General features: G+C 34.8%; 1 protein-coding gene and 1 pseudogene across 1 annotated transcript; one reads left to right on the forward strand and one right to left on the reverse strand.

The window, feature by feature from the left end:
- The first annotated feature begins 8542 nt into the window (after nucleotides 1–8542).
- Nucleotides 8543–9343, forward strand: LOC125838442 (uncharacterized). Its single transcript, XM_049517498.1, has one exon. It carries the CDS (start codon nucleotides 8543–8545, stop codon nucleotides 9341–9343), a length of 801 nt encoding a protein of 266 aa, XP_049373455.1.
- An 11860-nt stretch (nucleotides 9344–21203) lies between these two features.
- On the reverse strand, nucleotides 21204–23035 carry LOC125838443 (alcohol dehydrogenase 3-like; annotated as a pseudogene).
- Nucleotides 23036–23102: the final 67 nt, after the last annotated feature.

Here is a 23102-nt window from a genome sequence, read left to right on the forward strand (position 1 = left end):
CTTGGTTCTTAGCCTACATTCCCATTGAATAGTTTCATTAACATTAGATTGTTGTACTTGAGAGGGCTACCAACTTTAGGCCTACCGACCCAAAGTCCTTTTCCCAAGAAAGGGCTACCACCAATAGGCCTACCGTTTCAAGGTACTTTAAGGATAACTCTTGACTTTCCTAGAGAGAGCCACCACTATTAGGTCTACCATCTCTAAGTTCATTATTTCACACAAGAAGGAGGCCACCACCATTAGGTCTACCACTTCAAGGTTTAGCACACACTAGGAAAGCCACCAACATTATGTCTACCGGTCCAAGGTGTTTTACATTCACATTAGTACCTAGACTCCTCATGGGAGGCCACCAACATTAGGTCTACCAAACCAAGGTTTAGCCTAGAATACTTTATCATTCATTCAGTTATAGAAAGGCTACCAACATTAGTTTACTAATTATTTTCATTTAGACACTTAAATCGAGATACATTCCTTATTCAAGAGGAGGAGGCATAAGCCTACCAAGTCAAGAGGTCACATTCAACATAGCTTTCATCTATCAAGAAGAGGGCACCTAAGCCTACCAATTCAAGATGCTTCATTTATGATCACATTCATCAGTACAGTAAAATGATGCACTAACCTACCAATTCAATATACCACATTTATCATTATAGAACAGTTCACATTCCATCATCTTCATTCATGAGTGTTCAGAGAGAATATACTTTCAATCACAACACATTACACTCTATACAAGATCATCATTCTATCATTGGAATCATATGTATATCCTTCACATTATACAACATCATGAAAATACTTCAATTTCTCACACTATGCCTTCAAGGCCATGATCACAATGTACATAGTAAGTAAACACCTCCACCTTTCAAGCACAATTCTACTTTAACATGAAATTTGGTCACGACTTTCCCTCTCAAGGATATGATGACTAATCCTGAATTCACCAACAATTCACCATAATTAGGCATAAATGATGATACAATTCAATAATCCAAAGCAATCTAAGCAATTTCCATTAACATTCATTCATAATCAACAAACCCACTTCATAAGGCACAATTTAGGAATTGAGAGGAATCATGGGTTCATAGAGTATTTTCATCTTAAATCATCAATTAAACAACAACACAATCATAATTTATCATTTGAAAACGTTTGATGTAAGAACCCATGAGATTGAGTAAAACCTGGGGTCTTTCATGAACTTAGAAAACTTTGAAACTTCTTTGAAATTGACTCTAGGGTGAAAGCTAACCCAAGATGAAGGATCACCATGCCTTTTACTTGAAGAATCCCATGAAAATATGCCCAAAAGCCTTCCTCTTAAAACCCTGAGTCTTCTTCTCCTCTTAGTCTTCAATGGAGTTCTTAGAGAGAATATATTTTGGGAGAGAGGGTTTTGATTTGGGGAAAAATGAATAATGAAATCTAAAATACCATTTTAATGTTTTAATACTCTTAAAATATGTTAATACACCTAAAATAATCATCCACATAATTAAAAAGACTTGGGGTGAATTTACCAATTCACCCCTACCAAGGCCGCCACTTGACAGCAAACACAGGCCCAATCGACACACACCAAACCACGAACCGTGGTCTGGTTGACGCTACGTAGTGGTCATCTGTGGTTGATATTTGTGGCTAGTCATTTGGGGTCCCTGACCTACGGAGTCCATCCACGAGGTGTGGATGGACCTACGGGGCGTGGACCACTTCCATAGGTCACCCTGTTTTGGGCAGCCTTATGGCTTCCATGGAGTCTTTGGGGTTTAGCTAGGGGTCCTCCTGAAGGACCCCTAGGGTGGTCCAAGGGGAGTCGTACCTTGACGTTTAACCCCTAAACCCTTCAACCTTGACTCAATACAACATTAAACCACTTCAAAATTCAAGACAAACATAAATGCACACACGTTAAGCTCTAGTTTCACTAATTTATTTATAGGGTCGTTACACATAAGAACCATCAAAGCAACCTTGTGCAATGTATGGACAAGGTCCCATACCCCTATCCACACTAAGGAATTCTCATTAACTGGTTCATAGCTCCAATTCTAGTTCCTTCTATCATAATGGAATTAGCTTTAACCGATATAGACCATGAGAGCTTAGTCATGAAATCTGGTGTCTACCCCACACCGAAAAGGGGTGTCCTACTTTCCTAAGGTAGAACTAAAAATCTTAGCTTACGTGGATTCACTATCTAAATACCTATGTGGGCACATAGTTATGGGATAATGGGATTGCTTCTAGAAACCAGCCTTCTACTAGCGGAGGAGCTTCCATCCCATGAGGCTTCTTCTAGAAACCCGCCCTCTACTAAAAGAGGAGCTTTCATCTCATTATCATATCCTCTCGTAGCTAAGCACCATTCCCTTCTAGTTTATATTTAAGTCTTGATTTAAAGTAATGACTATGGAGAAGTATCTTGACACCCTATCATTCAAACTGATTCTATAGCTCCTAGATTCATTAGGGGAGACTAGTCTTCAACCCTTAGAACCAACATATGTGACAAACGTTTCACATTAAATGATCTTCATACCTATGTGTGTGTATAAGGATAATCATCCAAACAATATCATAATTAGATCATAATAGAAGTACTTTACTCTAAAAGTAATCCAATTGAATACACACAAGTCTCATACATATAACTAGTTTTCATACTTTGCCCCTTCAAGGGTTATAGATCATTATGCATCAATGTCACTAGAATTACTTCATTGAACATGTATAATAACCTAATTCAAGTAAGCAATTCATCACATACATAATTCGAACACAATTGACTAACAAAGACCCATATTCATGCTTCAAGATCCAATTTAGGGAAATCTAGAGATTCATGGATTCTTAGAGAAAATCTTTATGTAAACAGTATTAATTCATCAAATTGATCATAATATAACATAATAAACACATTGAAATCGTTTTAGAAGTGAATCCATGGCATAGATTGAAAACCCTAGGTTCTTGGAGAAGTTGAACTTTGAGAAATAGAGTTTTGAAGGGCTTTATGGAAGAAAGCTATCCATAAATCAACACTACCATACCTTGAGTGAGAATCCTCCACGAAATTGAAGAGGAAAGTTGAGTTATTGAGCCTTGGTCTCCTAGTTCTTCTTCTTCTTCAATGGTGGTTTCTAGATAGAGAAATTTTGGAGGGGAGAGTATTTGGGAATTTGATTTGGGTCTTGTGAGAATGAGTTAGATTGTTTAGTTTAGGGGTATTATTAGGCATTTATAGGGGTCTTTATTAATATTAAACGACCTTACTTAGTTATTTAATTAATCCTAAGCCCCTTCCCTAAACCCCAACTTAAAAACTAAGGACCTAATTCAATGGTGACTCATGAAATCCCCACCCACAGACTGTGGGTGGGGTCACGGGCCGTACTAGCAAACCGTGGTTTGAATCAGAGAAAGGAGAAAAATGGGGAGGCTCAACCTCGACCCACCACCCCCACCTACGAGGCGTGGGTCCACCCACGATTCGCGGGTGCCCATCCGTAGGTGTTGTTAGTTTTTGCAGCTTTTTGGGCCTTCTCTTGGATCCTCCTCAAGGACCCATGGTTGGTCCTTGAGGGTCGTCCCTTGATGTTTAAATCCAAAAACACTTGTATTACTTAACGGAGGTTAGTTTACGACTATATTCATTACTTTAAAGCTATATAGGCTACTAGTTTTACGTTAGGCTCTAGTTTAGTCTTACTAGTTTCACTGGGTGTTACATGTCCGGACTGCCTGGCGGTCGTCTTCACCGGCGATGGAGAAAGAGGCAGTGGAGGGCTGTGGCGCTGCTCTCTTTTTAGATGAGGATCAAGAAGAAAAATGTTTAGGTTTGATCTTTTGAGATTAATATAGGAAAGGAGTGCTTAAAGGATCTGGGTCGTTGATAAAGACAGAGATGAGCGGCTAAGATCTGATCTATGAATAGCAATGAGGGACGAACAATTCAGATTAAAAGACATACAATAGTCTGAAATTTGAAAGAAATAGGCTAAAATTAAACTGGATAGGTGGCTTTAATAGAAATAGGATTTGACTTGAGAAGGCTAGAATTGAAATGCAACTGACTAGGAAAAAGGTTATAAATTAAATAAATTAGGTAAGAGAGGCTATAGTTTAAATGATTTGAGAGATGATTAAGAATTGCTACTTAATTAAATATAGTACTACACTTAAATTATTATTTATTATATAAAATTAATATATTTAAATATTTTAAACCTTAAACTGATAAGTAAAATAATTATTTTAAAAATTTGACAGCCGATAAATATGACAATAAAAAAATTATTTGATAAGAAAATAATAAATTTTCTATATTATGATATTAAAATCTAATTACTAACATAAAATTTCTTTAAATTTTGAACCTGTAAAATAAGGAGAAAAAGATTTTCTAATATATATTTAATCAACTAGAAATTCGGAAAATGTTATAGGTCTGTCACAAAATTGGGTATCAATAACTGTCCCTTGGTTTCTTGAGAATGAAGGATGAATTGTTGGGCAACCAACGTTGACTAAGTAGCCGATTTTGTCTGACCAACAAATGGATGTTAGCGGGATCAATTGAATTGAAATGCAAAATGTGGAAAAATGGAATGACTGATACTTTGGTTTTAAGTAACCTACATATCTCTAGTATTACGAGAATCAGACCGTATGTAGTTCTAGATTTAGGTAAAAATGAAACTTCTAAAGCTGAAATAACGGTACGATATTCAGACACGAATGATAGTGGCATGAGTGGATGAGATTAGAGCAGCAAGGTGAAGTGAATAGACTTAGACAGTGCAGCAAGAGATCATATGCGTAGCGAAAGGTTGAAGGGGCCTTTGTTAGAGATATATACGTTATGATGGTCTCATCTGAAAGGGTGATTGATCTTGTTTGTAATCTATTGATTTCTGCAAATCTGTAGCGTGTGATACAACTAGATAAAATAATTAGGGAAAATATACCCAATAAATGGTAAATATAAACATAATGCAATTTATCATATCAACCATGATATTTGCCTATATACCATGTGGATGATGTCTTAGGTTATGATGTTTAGGGCCATGATATGCAAAATAATATACTCGGGTCATGAAAATGTTGTTCGTAGGTGATATACCGTGAGTTTACGGTATTTTTAATACATTTCACTTAAGAGTTGTGTGTGTCTAGGGCCTTTTTGTATTGGTTTTTATCATGTTTTGCAGGAAAGATGTTTAGGCGCGGAAGTAAAGAGACAACTGAAAGAAATGCAGAAAGGGGCGTCTACGGAGGTGATCTACGGACCGTAGGTCCATTGACGCTCCGTAGATGATGATCGTAGATCAGCAGGTAAGGCATGGAAGGCAAATCAGGGAAATCTGACCAAGTGTGGAACCACGGTGGCCATTGACGGTCCGTAGATTGATCTACGGACCGTACTGCTAAACCGTAGAATGTGACTGCGAGGGTTCCAGTACCTGATTTTTGGAGAATTTTAAGTATGGAGCTACGGAGAGGGATCTATGGACCGTAGATCGATCTACAGTCCATACAGGTGTTCCGTCATTTGCTTTAGAGAAGCTAATTTTTAGAAGCTGAAATATTTTCTAAGTCTTGGCTGACGGAAGGGACTCACGGACCGTAGATCCATTGACAGTTTGTGAGTCAGTCTCGTGGAATAAAAACACATGCCTGAACAAACTTTCCTTATTTTATTTCCCTTTTAATTTAGGACTTGTTTTCTATAAATAGGGAATGTAAACCTCATTTTTGAAGGTTAAACTTTATTACTTTAGTTCTTCTTTGTGACTTGGGATTAATTTTTACAAACCTAGAAATTCTTGATTTCCTAAGTTGATTTTGAAGGTTTTGGTTTTGAGATTCAAGTTAAAATTTTGGGTTTGGTTATTCTCAATTACGTAAGTTCATAATTCTTTCATCTAAAACAATGAATTGTGTTCATATGATTATGGGTAACTAAACTCCACAACTAGGGTTGTGGGAACCATGACTGATTAACAAAGTATTAATAGTAAATAAGCAATTCTTGAATAGTGTTTTTCATGCATTGATAATTCTTTCGTTTCAATGTCTTTTTAACGGTGCGCAATGTTAGGACTCGCCTTGTTGCTACTTGCCAGACCAAGGAGGTAATCAACAAGAAAAGAATTATCAACATAGATTTAGTGTGATACTATCTAATAGTCTAGTGTCGATTGATGCGAAGTATTAACTAAGCCAAACATCGATGTGATGTCTAATATGAGGTAAAGGTAAGTTTAATAAATTATACACATGTAGCCGGACCAAGGTGCGGGGTGAAATTCTCTAGATGTCGGACCAAGGATTTAGAGATACCTAGCTTATCACTTTGCATGTAGTACACTAGGAAGGGATTGCTATTACTAGGATTACTGTGTTATGAGCTTGTGGGGAACATGTATACCCTAGTTAATTCTCTCATCTTGATAACACTAAATTGACTTTTGTTTACTGATTACTTACTGAATTCTTACAATTTGTTTCACAAATCCCCCATTTAATTACTTGTTTCTGGAAGTAAGTTGACTAAACGAATATAATTGTTGGTTAAATCTAAGTCTAAACCATTTTCTCGTGGGATCGACCCCAACTTACAAGTTGGATTCTCTACTTGATAACGATCGCTTATGCTTCTTTAGGGAGGTGTAATTTGAGTGTATCAAATTTTGATGCCGCAGCCGGGGAATTTGGCTTTTAGATTAATTTTAATTACATTATTGAAATTTAGTCAAATATTTCCTAATTTTACTTTTTCTTTTCCTTTTTGTCTCTCTTAGGTCCTGACTCTAGTGTATGCTAAGTACACGGAGCCAGGGTGAACCACTGACTCCTTACGATCCAGAGTTGAACCAAACTTTGCGAAGAATGAACAATCAAGAAGTTCAAGTTAATCCTATCGGAGGCAATCTAGGTGATGAAGTTGAATTGCAACCTCCGAGGGTAGTTGGTGGGGACAACCAAGTTCCAGCTGAAAATCAATTGGGAGATGCATTGAGGGTGCAGGGTCCACCAGGCCCACGACCGCATGAAAACTATAGGGGCAACGTTAATATTGCTGACTCTGATAGACCTCTTGTCCTACCCCATTTCCCTCCGGGGCACACATATGTGGTGACCAGTATCTTGATGCAGATGCTTACAACGAGGGGCTTTTCCTCGGGGTTGCCAATGGAGGACCCACATGCTCACATAGCTAAGCTAAGGGTGGTTTGCAAAAGCTGTGTAGGTCTACCAGACTTGGATAGGGATGTCATCATATTGCGAGTGTTCCCTCTATCACTGACAGGCGATGATGTTGTTTGGTTCACTGAGCATCCCTATAACTCAATCTATACATGGGACTAACTGAAGGATGTGTTCTTAGCAAGATATTATGCAGTGTCCAAAATGCTCAATCCCAAAGATAAGGTCAACAATTTTGTGGCATTACTTGGAGAGTCTGTGAGTAGCTCTTGGGACAGATTCACTGCGTTCGTAAGAGGTGTTACGAATCTACGTATTGATGATGATTCGTTGAAGGAATTTTTCTATTGAGGTCAGGATGACAACAATAAAGCGGTGCTTGATACTCTTGCTAGAGGTTCATATGGTGAGTGCACATACACACATATTACAGAAAAAATGGAGAAGATCTCTCACAACAATAAAGCATGGAGCACTAAGAGGTCGGATATCGGGAGAAACACATTTGTCGTTCATGCTACAAACAACCAGTCTGCAGATGAGATTCGTGAGGAGATACCTCAAATGAGGACCGAGTTAAGGTTGGTATGGCAGCATGTGAGCGGAGGTGCGGAAAAGGTAAATGCTGTGAACTACTTGACTAGAGCTCCACCACCAGTTGAAGAGTGTTACTATGAAAAGGATGTTTATGAGGTGAATGATCAGACAGGGGTTTCCGACCAAACTCCCAAGGATCCAACATGGAAAATTGGTGCCAGGGTCAAGGAAACCAAGGTCGGAACTAGGGCAATTACAACTGAGAGGGTCAATATGTTCGGGATGGGAACTTAAATCGCAACAACAACTACAACCAGAACAACTATGGCAACAAAAATGATTGGGTTGGACTTTATGTTCCGCCTCAAAATCGGGATTCTGCTCCTAGCGAAATGGGAGGTAATATGTCATGTATTGAGGATATGATGCAGAAAATGATGAGGAGGTTTGACGCAACTGGTGAGAATGTGAAGGAGATGCAAAATGAGTTGTCCAGAATTGGCCAGAAAGTTGATGCACATGTAGTATCGATAAAGCAGCTTGAGTAGCAGTTTAGTCAGTTGTCTGCTATCGTGAATACACGCCAGCCGGGCACATTGCCCAGCAACACCATCCAAAATCCGAAGAATGATAGGTATTGTATGGCAATCATGACTCGCAAAGGAAAGCAAACTATTTAAGTGGTAGAAAAAGGTTATGATGAGATTGAGGTGACTAAGAGTCCAAGAATGCTACAAAGAAAGAAGCGGAGAAAACCCAAAAGGTCGTCCCCATGCCTAGACCTCCACCTCCTTTTCCACAGAGGTTAGTGCAGAAGGCTAAAGAAGTAAAGTACCACATGTTCATAACTATGTTGAAACAACTTTCCATCAATGTCCCTTTGATAGAAGCTTTGGAGCAAATGTCTGGGTATGCAAAGTTCATGAAGGACTTGGTGACCAGAAAGAGGGTTGTCAGTTTTGAGAATTGTGAGAGGTTGCAGCATTGTAGTGCCATTTCTACGAGGTCACTGGTACAAAAGAAAGAGGATCCTGGAGCTTTCACTATTCCATGCACCATCGGTAAGATGCATTTTGGAAAAACTTTTTGTGATTTAGGTGCCAGCATTAACTTGATGCCATTGTCAATTTATAAGAAGTTGGGTTTAGGAGCTCCAAAACAAATTGCGATGCATTTACTTATGGCTAATAGAACTGTGAAGAAGCCTTATGGAGTGCTTCAAGATGTCCTTATGAAAGTGGAGACATTCATTATTCCGATAGACTTTGTTATACTTGATTGTGAGGTTGACTTTGAGGTCCCCATCATCTTAGGGACACCGTTCCTTGCTATTGGGTGTGCCTTAGTTGATATGGAGAGAGGGCAGCTGAAGTTCCGACTAAATAAGGAGAAGGTGACCTTTAACGTCTGTAAGTCTATGAAGCAGGCAAGTGATCTTAAATCGGTATCGGTGGTGAGTCACACTTTCGGAAGAGGTGCTGAAGTGTTTAGTAAGGAGAAGTTAGGTGTAGCCTTGTACATGGAGAAGAAGTGCCATGCTCAAAAGACAAAAGCGCAAACTAGCTCCTGGTGATCTGGTGTTGTTGTATAAAGTAATGTTGTGTTGTTTTCCATGCAGATCTAAGTCCCAGTGAACTGGACCATTCAAAGTGACCCAAGTGTCCCCACATGGAGTGGTTGAGCTTGAGAAAAGGAATAGGACAAGGTTCAAAGCAGACCAACGGAAGATAAAACGCTACATGGGAAATTTTGAGAGTGTAAATGCACTGAGAGAGGCATGGCATCTTGATGAAGTCTGAGTAATCAAGAGGCCTGCATCGTGCCGCGACGTTAAATCAAGCGCTGCTTGGGAGGCAACCCAATATGTACAATCTAGCCAACTATAGCTTTTGTTTTGCGTCTAGTAGTTTCTTTGGTTAATTACGTCTTTGTACTCAATTAGATAAGTGCTTTAATTTCTTAGTTAGTATTGGATAGATATAGCATATGGTCCGTGTCTAAAAAGTGTCCAGAAAATGTAAAAAGAATGGCCTAATAGTTGCTACATGTGCAGGTATGCAGGGCAAAATCTATAGAAAATGGTCTGGTGCAGAGGTCTACGGACCCCATCGACGGTCCGTAGTTCATTCTACGGACCGTAAATGGCGTCCGTAGATCCCAGGTAAGTGTGTGAAATTTTACAAAGTGTGAAGGTGATCTACGGTCTCCATCTACGGACCATAGATCGACCTACGGACCGCAAGCGTGGTCTCGTAGGTCCAACCCTAGCTAAACTGGACCCACCCGCTTGTTGATGATTCTTCGGCGCTAAGCGCCACAGGTTTGCTTCACCTAAATCCATTAATTTTTACTGTTTTTTGTGTGCATTGGGGACAATTGCACCTATTTTTTTGTTGGCTGGGGTAAATGGATTGTGAGTGATAGGGTGAAGTCTAAGTAACCCAACTCATAATACTCTCTTGGGGTTTTCTTGCCTGTGTTATTTTTCCCCAAGAGACTACTTATTTTTTGTTGAACCGACATGTTTAAGATTGTATGTGTAGAAGCATGAGAACGAATGAAGCATGAAGGCAAAAGCTTATTGAAAAAATAATACCGTCCAAAATTATTTTTGTGATATATGCTAAAATTTGTAGGCTAGAATGAGTTGAATGGGTTGGCTCTGAGTATGACATGATAATGAATGAACTTGATGGCATGATTTAAGCTAAAACTTGAATTGGGCAATCTGATAATCTGATAATGAAACTATGTGTCAATAGTGTGTGAGAATAGTTGATTGTTCAAACAGTTTTTGTACCAATCTAGAACTTGCCCGGTTAGTCCTGCTAAGACAATCTACTCTAGAGGCTAGGAAGTGATCATAGGCCCTTGTTCTGATAAGTCCACATATTGCCTAAAATAAGAATCCAACCAAATGAAATAAATGCTCCATTTGATCCAAATGCTTTAAGCCTAAATTAGACCATTTCTTTCTAACCCCCTAACTCACCTTCCCATAATCTACTATGTTGGCCCCGGTCCCTCCTTGGACATGTGCACCCCAACTCAGGCCAAAAGCTTAAGTTGAGGGTGGCTAATGTAGAAAGTAACCTCAATCTTGGCCTTGATCCGACATCGGGTATTGTAGACATCCAATTTTGACCGACCTTTAACCCTTTTTGGGAATGCTATTCGATTAAATACATATTTTTAAATATATTTTTTAGTTTAAAACTTTGATCGATTTTATCTAAGAATTATATATTTTAGTATGTATGATTTATATAAAAATGAAAATGAAATATTGTAATTATTATTATTATTAAAATCGATTTGAACTCGAAATTATTATTTTACTTATTTATTTAAAGGTTCTTAAAACTTAGATGTGCTTAATTTATGTGAAAATATTTTAATATATGTCGAATTTCATTAATCGAGTAGCATCTCCTTAAGTTTCCATTAAATTATTTAAATTGTAGCCCTATCTATTCAATGTTATTTCAAATCTAGCCCTCTCTCCTATGCAATTTCATTTAAATTCTAGCCTCTTTAAACCAATTGCTATTCCAATTATAGCCTTTGTGAATCCAAATCTTAAAACCTCATCTTAATCTAAACCTTTGATCTATTTTATTCGATCTCATCCCTTCATCTCTTTTGAAATCGAGGGTCCAGATCGAATCTACCATTTTTCCTATTTTAAACAAAAGGACTTCTAACCCTAACATTCACTCATCTTTCTTGCTCTCCAAAGGATGGAGGAGCCGCAACCCTCCTCTCTCCTCTTCTCCATCGGCGACGACGAGACGGAGAGACACCATCGCCCTCTTCGGCGAAACCTCCGTTCGTCCTTTCCTCTCCTTGCTGCCTTCTCTTCCCTTTCCTCTCCTCCTCTAGTTTCCCGGCGAGAACAACTCCCCCAGCGGCTCTGGACAGTAGCCAGGCGAACCACATGCAAGAAAACGAAGACGACAACAACTTCGGCAGCTGGCGGGGACGAACAGCAGTGACAAACACCGACCAGCAAGCCACCGACGAGGAACACCATCAGCTAGCGAGATCCGGCGAAACAACAGACCACCAACAGCAAGCCGACGAGAGAATCAGCAAGATCTGGCCAGCAGCAACAACTCCTACCAGCGAGCTCCGACTCCATCAACAACAGCAACAACAAAAGCAATGTCGCTTCAGTTTGAGATCATGCAGTGGATTCCGATGGAGCTTCTGAAGATTTCGAGTACGTTAAAAGATGGATCTTAACAGATCCATCCAGATAAGTTTTCAAGAGGACTCAGACATCTTGGCTCACATACTAGAATACTTTAAAAGAAAAATCATATTACTCTCTGCTTAGAAGGAATTTCCGGTGAACTCTTAAGAAGTGATTTGTTGTGTTCCGGTCGATTAGTGGAGTCAACTTGTCTTCATTGCTGATTTATCTTTAACTGCTTAATCGGTTGGTGCCGTTCATACATGTATCTAAAAAAAATTTTGCGTCGTTATTTAGTTACTTTTATGCATAAGTCCAAAAATGGATATTAATAAAAGGAAGCATCGAGGCCAGTTCTCTTCTCCCTTTCTATATGTATTATTGTATTCGTGTAGTGTATTACGTGAATTAATGTGTATGTCCTATGTTCCTTGGGCCCATTAAACTATATAATATTATGTGTCCTTTGCATCATATTTAGGTTGTATTGCTTTCTTTTGCTTAGCAGGGGTTTGAACTTTGAATTGAAGTGTTAAAGAGTTGCCATGGGAGGGAAGCGATAAGACATAATTAATTTTGTTTAACTTATGTACTATTTAATCTCTATTATTGTTTTGTAATAATTTGTAAACTCTAACTCTATATATATGTAATAATTTGGGGGATCGTCTAAGGGGGAGGGGAATTACATACTATTTGCTTATTTATTTTGTCCTAGCCTACTTGTCTTAGGAAGCATGCCTATAGGAGCATGATCTAATGGCTTGTCACTCTAAATCTAAATTAAAAAAAATGATTTTATTACTTTTAAATGTCAACTAAATTGTAAGTATGTGCTATGTTGGTCATCTACTCTAATTGTTAATTAATCAAGTATTAAAATAAATTACTAATTCTCTGTAATACAATTATTAGCAATGTGAATGATTTTAAAGTGTTTGTCTTTTATGTGCTTATGGTAGTGTGGTAGGTGAGTATTTTATTTTAAAGATTTTATTATAATATTTTTTGTTAAGTGTCTTAATCTTGATATCTCTTTAATGTTATTTTTTGGTAGTGTAAAATTCATGGTAAATGTAATAATATTTATTGTAATATTCTTCTGATAGTTGTTTTAATCTAAATATTTCTTTAATATTATTTATGATATATTCTAGATATAACATATCTTCGGTTCTTTGGTACATATATAAATTTTCCTCCATTAATTGTTCTAATAGTTTTATATCTTCCATAGATTTTATCCAATATTGAAAATATTCGTAGTTCATTTTAATATGAATTTATTTCTAAATCATACCATTCTATTCTTTCGAAGTCTAAATCATGTAGGTCTATTTCATACCATTGTTGGTTTAATATATCTTCTGATTCGTTATCATTAAATATTTTTTCCCATATGATCCTTCTTAATTCAATTATTTTTATATCTTTAAGTATATATATTATTAAAGTTTCGTAGTTTTTTATCATTTCATTATGAACGTAAGTAGTCATGTTCTTTATCATGCAGATTTTTTATTTCAAATTATTCCTTCCTATCATATTCATAATTGATTAAATTCATATTAGATCATTATGAACTAGATTATCTTTATCATGTTTTCCTGTCACTACTAGCATCGTACTTTAGCGGATACTTCCTTCTTATCAGCGCCTCAACTTTGTTTACTCCCCTAAACGGCTTTCCTCGCCTACCGGTTTCAACATTAGGATGGCATAGTATAGAAGTTTTCTCCATGTTTCCAGTGTGCTAATAAACTAGAAATCATGATTCAAATAATTCTAATACATAATAACTAACATAAATTTATTCAATCATATATATGATATTCAGGAATATATGAAATTAGTTCTGCATATTTTTTGAACAATATACCTTTGCCTCTTGCCAGCCATGCTATCTGAAATATCTGACTGGATTTCAGATTTTTCCATTAGTATTTTAACTATCTATCTTGAGAGAGTATTTTTGAAACGATGGTGTTTATTTACTTAGGCGTTCAAGTCCGCCCTTACATTTACATCTGCCTCCCTTTATATAGAAAGGAAGCTCTTTACTTTATATTACAATCAATCCTCCCACTACGTATGTACCTATTTTATGACTACTTGACAAACATATTATGATGACTTACCTTACACTTTTCATCATATTTTTAACATTTACACTTACTTTATGACACTTGTACACCTACCATTCTTACCTACACTTGCCCATACTCTTGCCCATACACTTGTACCTACTATCTATTAATATAGTATGACTACTTTACACTTGTCATACTACTTTACATGCTATATTTATGACATACTACTATTACTATTATGACACACTACTAGTACTACTTGACTTTTTTACATTTTTACGTACTAACTTTTTCTTTCTTATCTTTTTGATTTGTCTTCTTCTTCTTATCTACTTCCGTCTCTATCTTAAGCTGGACATCGGGAATCACGTCATCTTCTCCATTGCATTTTGAACATATGTGGTCAGGGTATTTGTGACCAATTAGCTTGCAATACCTGGTCAATAATTCTGCCGAAATAAATCCTTCTTTTAGTGCTCGTGTTGTAGGTCATTCTTCTGGCTTAAGTAATGATAAAATCCATCTCTGGACTTCATCCATATCTGCTTTCCTTAGCTCCCTTGAATTGGAATAAATCATTAACTGATCTCTTGCATAGTAGCTCCATATTGCGTTTCCGTTTAAATAATTATTTGCTAGTTCTTGTATAATAGTTGATATACCAATTATTCTCTTATTGGCATAAAAATTGGGTATCTCGGTTTTTTGTATCTCTGGTTGTTGTCCGATATCTTCTGGTATTATCATATCTTTTGTTAGTCCTATCTTTATTACTTGTATCGGAGGTTTTATTTCCTCGTGTAATATCTCTGCTGTTGCCGTATAAAACTTTACATAGAATAGATTTCCCTTAGTAACTCTCTTATAAGTAATAAATGCTCTATGTAGTTTCGGTATTCCGCTTAGTTCTTCTCCGTCATATGTATATACAGTATTTAGTAATCCATAGTTATAACATGTCCTTACTAAGTTGGCGTTAGTTTTTGGTTGTGCAATTAGTTTATTATAACCTTGCAATCTTTGGGTTAAATAATCCTGGTTTGGCTCTTTTGTAGTTGATCTGGGGTTGCGGTTTAAATAAGTTTGGATTTTGTGTATATTTTCGATATAGGTTCGTGTGATGTAATTATATGTCTTTTTCTCATTTTGGTTTTGCAAACTATCTGCATATGTAGATGTTTGCGGTTCTATGGACATATGTCTAGGTGTCCTTTGGGTAAATGGTTTTTCGAATAACTGGTTTAAGTTAGCATTTTTATGTTGTTTATCGCTAACTTGTTTGCTTGTACCTGCAGCTGTATTTAAACAAATGTTATGGGTTTTAAGGAGTTTCCCATCGTCTCCTTTTAGCTCTGGGTTTTTTCCGTCTTCCGATCGACGTAGCTCCGCATTTTTATAGTCATGCTGCTGACTAGCTTTAGACTTCAGATTATCTTCATTAGTCTTTAGCTTTTGTATCTCGTTGTCTATACTATCCACTTTTATACAAAGTGTAGTTATGGCTTTGAGTATCTCTTCCATTGTATTTTCGTTCTCAGTCTGAGTAGCTTTGTCTTGATAAGTAATCTGCAATAACATTCTTATCAGTTTTTATTACTTCAATTGTAAATGTGAAATTTAATATATTTAATACCAATCTCCTTATTTCTTTTGTTGTTACCGAATCTTGTATTTTTCTTGTTAGCCACCATTTTACTTGTGTATTATCTGTTCTTATAATAAATTTGTTATATACAATATATGGTTCAAATGATAATAAACACTTATATACTGAATATAATTCTTTTCTATTTATTTCCCATTTTATTTCTGTATTATTAAACGTTCCTGAATAATACCTGCAATGATGTTCTATCGTAGTGTCATCATACCTGTATTTTAATATTCCTCCATAACTTTTTTCACTCGCATCTGATTCTATTATATAAGTAAATTTTTTGTTTTCATCTGGAAAGTATAGTTTAGGTAAGTTTTTACATAATAATTTTACCTTTTGTATTTGTATTTGTATTTGGTCTTTTTTATCAAACTGATATTCTATATCTTTCTTTAATTTTTGTTGTAATGGTTTTAAATTCTCTGCTAATTTTGGTATGTATTCTCTTACTTGATTTACTAGTCCTAAGACTGATTGTAATTTCTTTTTTGTGTCTAGTTGTTCATTTGAGTTAAAAAAAATTTGTACCATGTGTGTTTGCATTTTTATTCCGTTTTTATCAATTTGTATTCCTAAGAATTCTATTTGATTTTTCATTATATCAGCTTTCTTTCTACTTAGACTTATACCTGAATATTCTATGATGTGTATAAATTTTTCTAATAATCTTATATGTTCATCTTGTGTCTTAGAATATAATAATATATCATCGATGTACACTACACAATTTTCTATTTGTTTAAAGTAATTGTCCATAAAGTGTTGATATCTACCTGGTGCGTTTTTATATCCAAATGGTAATACATTCCATTCATAAAATCCTTGTGATACAGTGAATGTTGTTAGTTTTTTAGATTCTTCTTCTAGTTTTAAGTGATAAAATCCTGATTTACAATCAAATTTGCTAAAATAATTATATCCTTGTATTTGTCTTATCTTTAGTATTTTATTTGGTATCGGATAATTATATGTTTTAGTTTTTGCATTTAAATTTCTATAATCAATAACCATTCTACTTTTTCCTCTTTTTTGTTCACTATGTTTATTTACGATAAATGCCAGGCTTGTATGCTTACTATTGCTTTCTTGTATATATCCTTTTTCTAGTAATTCATCTATATGTATCTTAAATTCGGTTAAATCATTAAAATTATACTTTAATGGTTTTTGGGTTATTATACTGTTATTATCAATTAGCTCAATTTTTACTTTTGTTTTATGTTTTTCCCATCCTTGTAAAGGATCCTCACTATATAATAATTCTAACTTATCTTGAATTATTTTTACTTTATCTATAGAGAATATAATTAATTCTATTTTAGGGTCTTCTTCTCTTATATTTTCTAATTTTTGTGTAATTTTTTCACTTCCTTTTATCCATTCTGTTATTTTTTGTTTTTTATTATTTACTCTTTTTGCTCCTATTTTTTGTTTACACGGTGTCGTGAACCACCAGTGTGTTTTTGTTATTATATGTGGGTATAATTTTTCTAAAAATGGCATTCCTAATAGCATATCTTTTGTAGTTAATTCAAAGTTATATATTTCTTCTATAGTTAATATCTTATCCCATATTTGTACTTTTATATTTTTTGCCTTATATGTAATCATGCTTCCTTCATTATTAAATCCCGTTACTACTATCGATGTTTTTAATTTTTCCCATTTATCTTCTGGTAAATAATTGTATTTACATATATTAGCTTCTGCTCCCGTATCTATCATTGGTGTATAATATCGGTTGTAATATCCTTCTATTATTATCTTTGCAAGTATATATATTTTCATATTTTTATTTTCATATTTTTATCATACCAAAGTCCTTTTTATTATTACTCTTTTATTCTCATAATTTATTGTTAACTGTTTGTCTTCTAGATTATATGGTTTTACTTGTTCCAACCATTTTATTCCTAAAATGATATTTTCATTTCCTTGATATATTTTGAATTTCATTACTATTGGTACTCCTCCGATGATTAGTTCCTTTTTTGTAGTTTCTTCGGTATACATTAATGCTTTTGGTAGTTCGGAGTATGATTGTTCAATAGTTATTATTTCATCTTCCGTCACTAATTCTCTTGTAATATAGTTTTCTTCTCGTCCTGTATCTATTAATATTAAATATTTTCGTTGTTCCATTATTCCCGTTATGTAGTAATGATGTGGTTTTATATCTTCTTCTATTGATTTTTGTGGGGTTTTATCTATTCTCCTTGAGGTACTCATTTTTGATGATATTTGAGGTATCTCATTGTTTATCCTTTTCGATGTGCTTAGTCTTTCTTTTACTATTTCTAAATCTTCTTCTATATCAATTTCATTATAACTATAATCGTTTTTATCTATGACTATAACTATTCTTTCAAAGGGATCTTCTATTTTTATTTTATCTATTTTATTTTTTGCTGTTATTTTATGTTTTGTTGTTAGAACATATAAGTTTTTACATCTAGCTGTAAATATTTTACTTCCTGGGGCTAATTCTATCCCTGACATTCGCCAGTATAATACTAGTGATTTATCTATATTTCTGTCATTTATTGCTACTGAGTAGTTAGCACTTATTATAAACTTAAATTTTTGGTATATGAGGTTACCTCTTACTGCACTTATTATACTTTTTTCTATGGGTTGTATAATTCTATCATCCGCTAAGTATATTTCTATGGGTGTATCTATTCCTTCTCTAAAACATGTTTTTATTAATATTTCTGTTCCTCCTAAATGTACATATTTAATTGGATTTTTAGCCTTAATATCTTGTATTTATTTATTTATTATTCGTTTATTTATTATTGGTATTTTGGCCTTTCCTTTAGTGTATTTGCGATTTATGATATGTTCTCTTTGACTTACTACATAATATTCTTCTTTTTGTCGTTTAAACCAATTTCTTACTGTTGGTATTTCGAATATTTTTGCTACGCTTAGGTCTAATTCTTTTCCTTTTATTTGTTCAAATATACTATTATCAAATATTATTTTCTGTTCTAAATATTCTTCGTCTTGATGTTCTTCTTTATTTATTGTTTGTATATCTGCTTCAGTCATTTGTTATATTATAGAATTCATTTTCTATTTCTATGTCATTATCTATTTCATTTTCCGATAATTCATATATACTATCATTGCTTTCTAATTCATAATCTACGTATTCTATTTGTGTATATTTTTCATCGTCTATTATTATTTCTGATATTTGTTTTTTCTTTGGATTTTTAGGTAATTTACAATCTCTAGCTATATGTCTTAATTTTCCACAATTATAACAAGTACATTCCGTTAGTTTTCTTTTTGGTCTATATGGTCTTTTGGTTTTGTAATTTTTTACATAGTACCTTCTTCTTGGTTTTTTATATTTATATTTTGATCTGTATTTTTTATTATATTTCTTTTTATTTTTATAATACCTATCCGTACAACCAAATTGAGGTGTTGTCTTATTTTTGCAACATGCCAAGTTTTTTACTAATATTTTTTCCATTTTTATTTCTTCTTTATGTTTTTCACATAGTTCCATAAACCATCGTTGTAAGAATTTTATTCTAGCTCCTAAGGTATCTGTTAATTCTGCTTCATTCCAACTTTTTATTACTTTTGAATTAAAAGGTTCTGGTAATTTTGTAAAATATAATTTTCTTATTTCTTTACTTTCTTCTATGCTATATGTTCCTTTATAATAATATTCTCTAAATGCACATGTATATTCGTCTATGTAACACATATTACATATTGCTAATTTTGTCATTAGATTCTGATTTATGATTTTTTCTTTATTTTGTTCTTCTACTTCTGTTGTCATACTACTAAATTCATTTCTTATAGCTATTTTATATTTATATAATATTTCCATGGTTGTAGTGGCTGTTCCACCATCAAATTTTTTATTATTTCTTAAAGTTGTTAAGCTTTCATTTGTTAAATTTTGTAGCCATAATTTTACTGTTCCTATAAGTGTCCTTTCTATGTATCCTGGTGCCTCTGCTATTACTATCTTGTTATCTATTAATTGTTTTGATATGTATCCTACCCATAATTGGATTGTTTTATTTATGTCTGCTACACAGTCTAAATCTAAAAATTCATGTTGTCCAGTTATTGGTTTAGGCGTCCATTTTTTATTTAATCTTTTATCCCATGTAGTTTTTTCTTTATCATATTGTTCATAATTTTCATTATAATATTTTGGATTAAAAGGGAACATCACCCTAAGGCCCATCCTTCAAGGTTATACATTTACTTAGGAAAGCTAGACTCATGAAAAGGCACTATGCTTAATCATCATAGTCCATCATCACCACCTATCACCATTTCAAGAGAAACATGCTTTCACATTAGCATAATACCACTTTATACAATATCACATTAATACCATTAGAACATCTTCACATTATAGCTTCACACAAACTTTATATATAGCTTCATATATGACTTTACATATAGCCTCATATTTGTATAATAATACAACAGTGTAATAACACTCATATAATGCCCTTCGTGGCCTCAATTCACAACAATGCAATATTCCCACATTATACAACAACTTCACCAATGCCTTCATGGCTACAATTCACAATAATACCACACAAGAATAAGATATAACACTTCTGGATCCAACCTACCAACAACAATCAATTCAATAAAGAGAGTTCAAGCCTTCTTACCATAATCCAAAGCCATAGCCAAAATCACCAATACTTCACCCATAAGGCTTACCACCCTTAATTCATCCATTATCAACAATTAATCATAAATAAACATTAAACAACATAAGAGATATCTTCAATCCCCCTCTATTTGATAAGGGAAAAGTCCTGTAACTCCCCACCACTCTCTGTAGCACAGAAATTCAGAACTTTTACACAAGATCTCATAGCTTCCTTCTAGCAATGCTTAAAAAATGCCTTTCTCATCAGAAGGAAAGCAGTTTTAAAATTCTGGAAAAGCAAAATAAAACAGCTTTTAGTTACCAGTTCAAAATAAATTACTTCATATAGCAATCCGGATATAGTTCACAATCTTAATAAGTTTAATTGTTCAAGATGCAGGCTTTTCTACAGTTAAAAGATAAATTGATAGTGCCAGAGCTATACTACTATTCCTCTATACAACAGTAAGGTATAAGCTAGAGCTACCACCAATGAAGAGAAAACATTGAATGGGACAGCAAAGACCACCTGTGATATTTAGTAGGCGTTCACAAAGCTTCTAGAACTTTTGATGAATGGATTCATCAGGAGAGTACCCCAAAGCTTCTAGCTTCGTGGATGATGCAAGGGTTGCTTTCCTGAACAGCCACCACTGTTCTGAAAAATAACACAACCTAGACCAAGAAAAACAACAAACTGAATTAACCAAAAGAAAACATAGTAGGCACTAACAGGAGATATGAACATATAATTTTTGGAATAATGCTTACCCTACATGCTAGTTGACTTGCACGAAGACAGTAGCGACTAGCTAGAAGATCCTTTCAAGGACAGTAATTTTAGCCCTCCATGGTGATTATGCAACGAAGGCCTTCTCCCTTCAACATTAATTCAAAAGCCTTGTTGATTTAAGAAAATGGGAGTGCATGAGTGATGAATTTATCCAATTCAAGTTCCTTATTCATGTATTTCTCAACAACAGAAGGAATATCCGAACTAGGTTTGTAGTTTCCAAAGAAGGTCTCTTTGAGAGTCCTTTCATTTAGAAAGTTCATAGGGTATGTCTTGAACAAAGCTTCCTTATGGGGTACACCAACAAGTACAGCCACTCCCCACCCCTGATAATTAATTACGACAATGTTCGTTAAGATAATTTTTTTAATAAGAACATACAATTAAGGAAATTTGATGATAGAAAACATACATTATGAACACATTCAAATGCTGGAATCATAGCATCAATATGGCCAGTACATTCCACACTCCTATCGACTCCACCATCAGTCATCTCAGCAATTACCTGATCAAATAATCAAAATTCAAGAAAAGATGATCAAGTATAACTCACAGCTGTCATTTTTTTCTTTCGCGAAATGATCCATTAGGAGAAGTAAATATGAGTACCTCTTGAACTGGTTTACTATAATCCTTTGGGTTCACAAACTGTGTCACACCAAATTTTTTAGCTGTAGAATAGAAGTAAAATGGATGAATTAGTTGCTTTGCTATGAGACAAGTTATAAGGAAGGAATTATAAAATAATGGATCAAGAATGTGTAAGGCACAAGTTAATTACCTTACTCAAATCTGCTAGCATTTAAATCAACACCATATCCTTGAAGCACCAACAATTCTTGCTCCTTCTGCAGCCTGACCAACTGAGATCAGATCATTAGTAAGATTAACATATATATAGATAAAAACAAAACAGAACAAGAAAGTTATTTGCCATGTGAAGAATGCTCACAGCAAGGCCTACAGCCCCCAGTCAAAAAATAGCCACTTGAACCTTTTGTTGGTTTAGCAACATTCAAAGTTGCTCCAAGGCTTTCAAAAACATCTGCAAATAAAGGAATGAACGTCCTATCATCAGCATGTGTAAACCACCTCAATAGATACACACAAAAAGGATTCAACAGCGAGAAAGTAAAATCTAATTAGAATCGGTTAAAGAGGAATTGAAGCAAGTAAGCACAACAAAACAAAACTAAACTGACTAGTATAGCTTCTGATGGTTTCATTGCTTGAATAGGAAGTGAGTCACCTTCAAAGAACATTTATCTGTAGTGACTTTTTTTTGGGGACTGATAAGGTATAACTGAAGTGACTTTTAAAAGAGGAATGAGTAATTCTTATGGAATAATCACAGAAAGCCTTTGATTGTAGCTATGCATGTGGCTCCCAAAGCGATCAAAATGCTACACGAATGCCCTTCCCATATACTTGGGAAGTCACTGGTTGAAAAGAGACATCAAATGGAGCAGGCAAGCTAGCTGATTTGACCATTCCACCATATTGATATATTTTTAGATCTTTAAAAAACTAGATTCATGAACAATTAGCAAGTGAAAGACCGATCTCTTTGCACCAATACTCGAATACTGTTGCAAGATTGGTACTGGAGCATGGTTGAGACCAATGTGAAAATACCAATGCCAGATCCACAATCTTTGGAAACGGAAGACCCCGGGCCTCATCGAACAAATACACAAAAAGAAGTATATTTAAAATGCTCCCAATTTTTTCTTAGTCGAAGTTCCTATATTCTCTTAGTTGAAAACAGAATACACCTAACCTTAGGAACTGCGTCAGCAGCAACCAACTTCCCAACAGCAATGATTACCAATTTGCATAGGTGAGGGGTAGTTTTGGCCCTTTTCTGTTGAAACATTTAAACTTAGCCATAGGGCTTTAATGGCAATCTAACAAGAAAGTATAGATCAGGACTACATGGCATC

Source organism: Solanum verrucosum, unplaced genomic scaffold, assembly GCF_900185275.1.
Source record: "Solanum verrucosum unplaced genomic scaffold, falcon-dt-bn FXZP01000155.1, whole genome shotgun sequence".
NCBI classification, from domain to species: domain Eukaryota; kingdom Viridiplantae; phylum Streptophyta; class Magnoliopsida; order Solanales; family Solanaceae; genus Solanum; species Solanum verrucosum.

Bases quoted from the DNA above. Each gene is read 5' to 3' on its own strand.
- LOC125838442 (XM_049517498.1), top strand. From the start codon at position 8,543: ATGCCTAGACCTCCACCTCCTTTTCCACAGAGGTTAGTGCAGAAGGCT.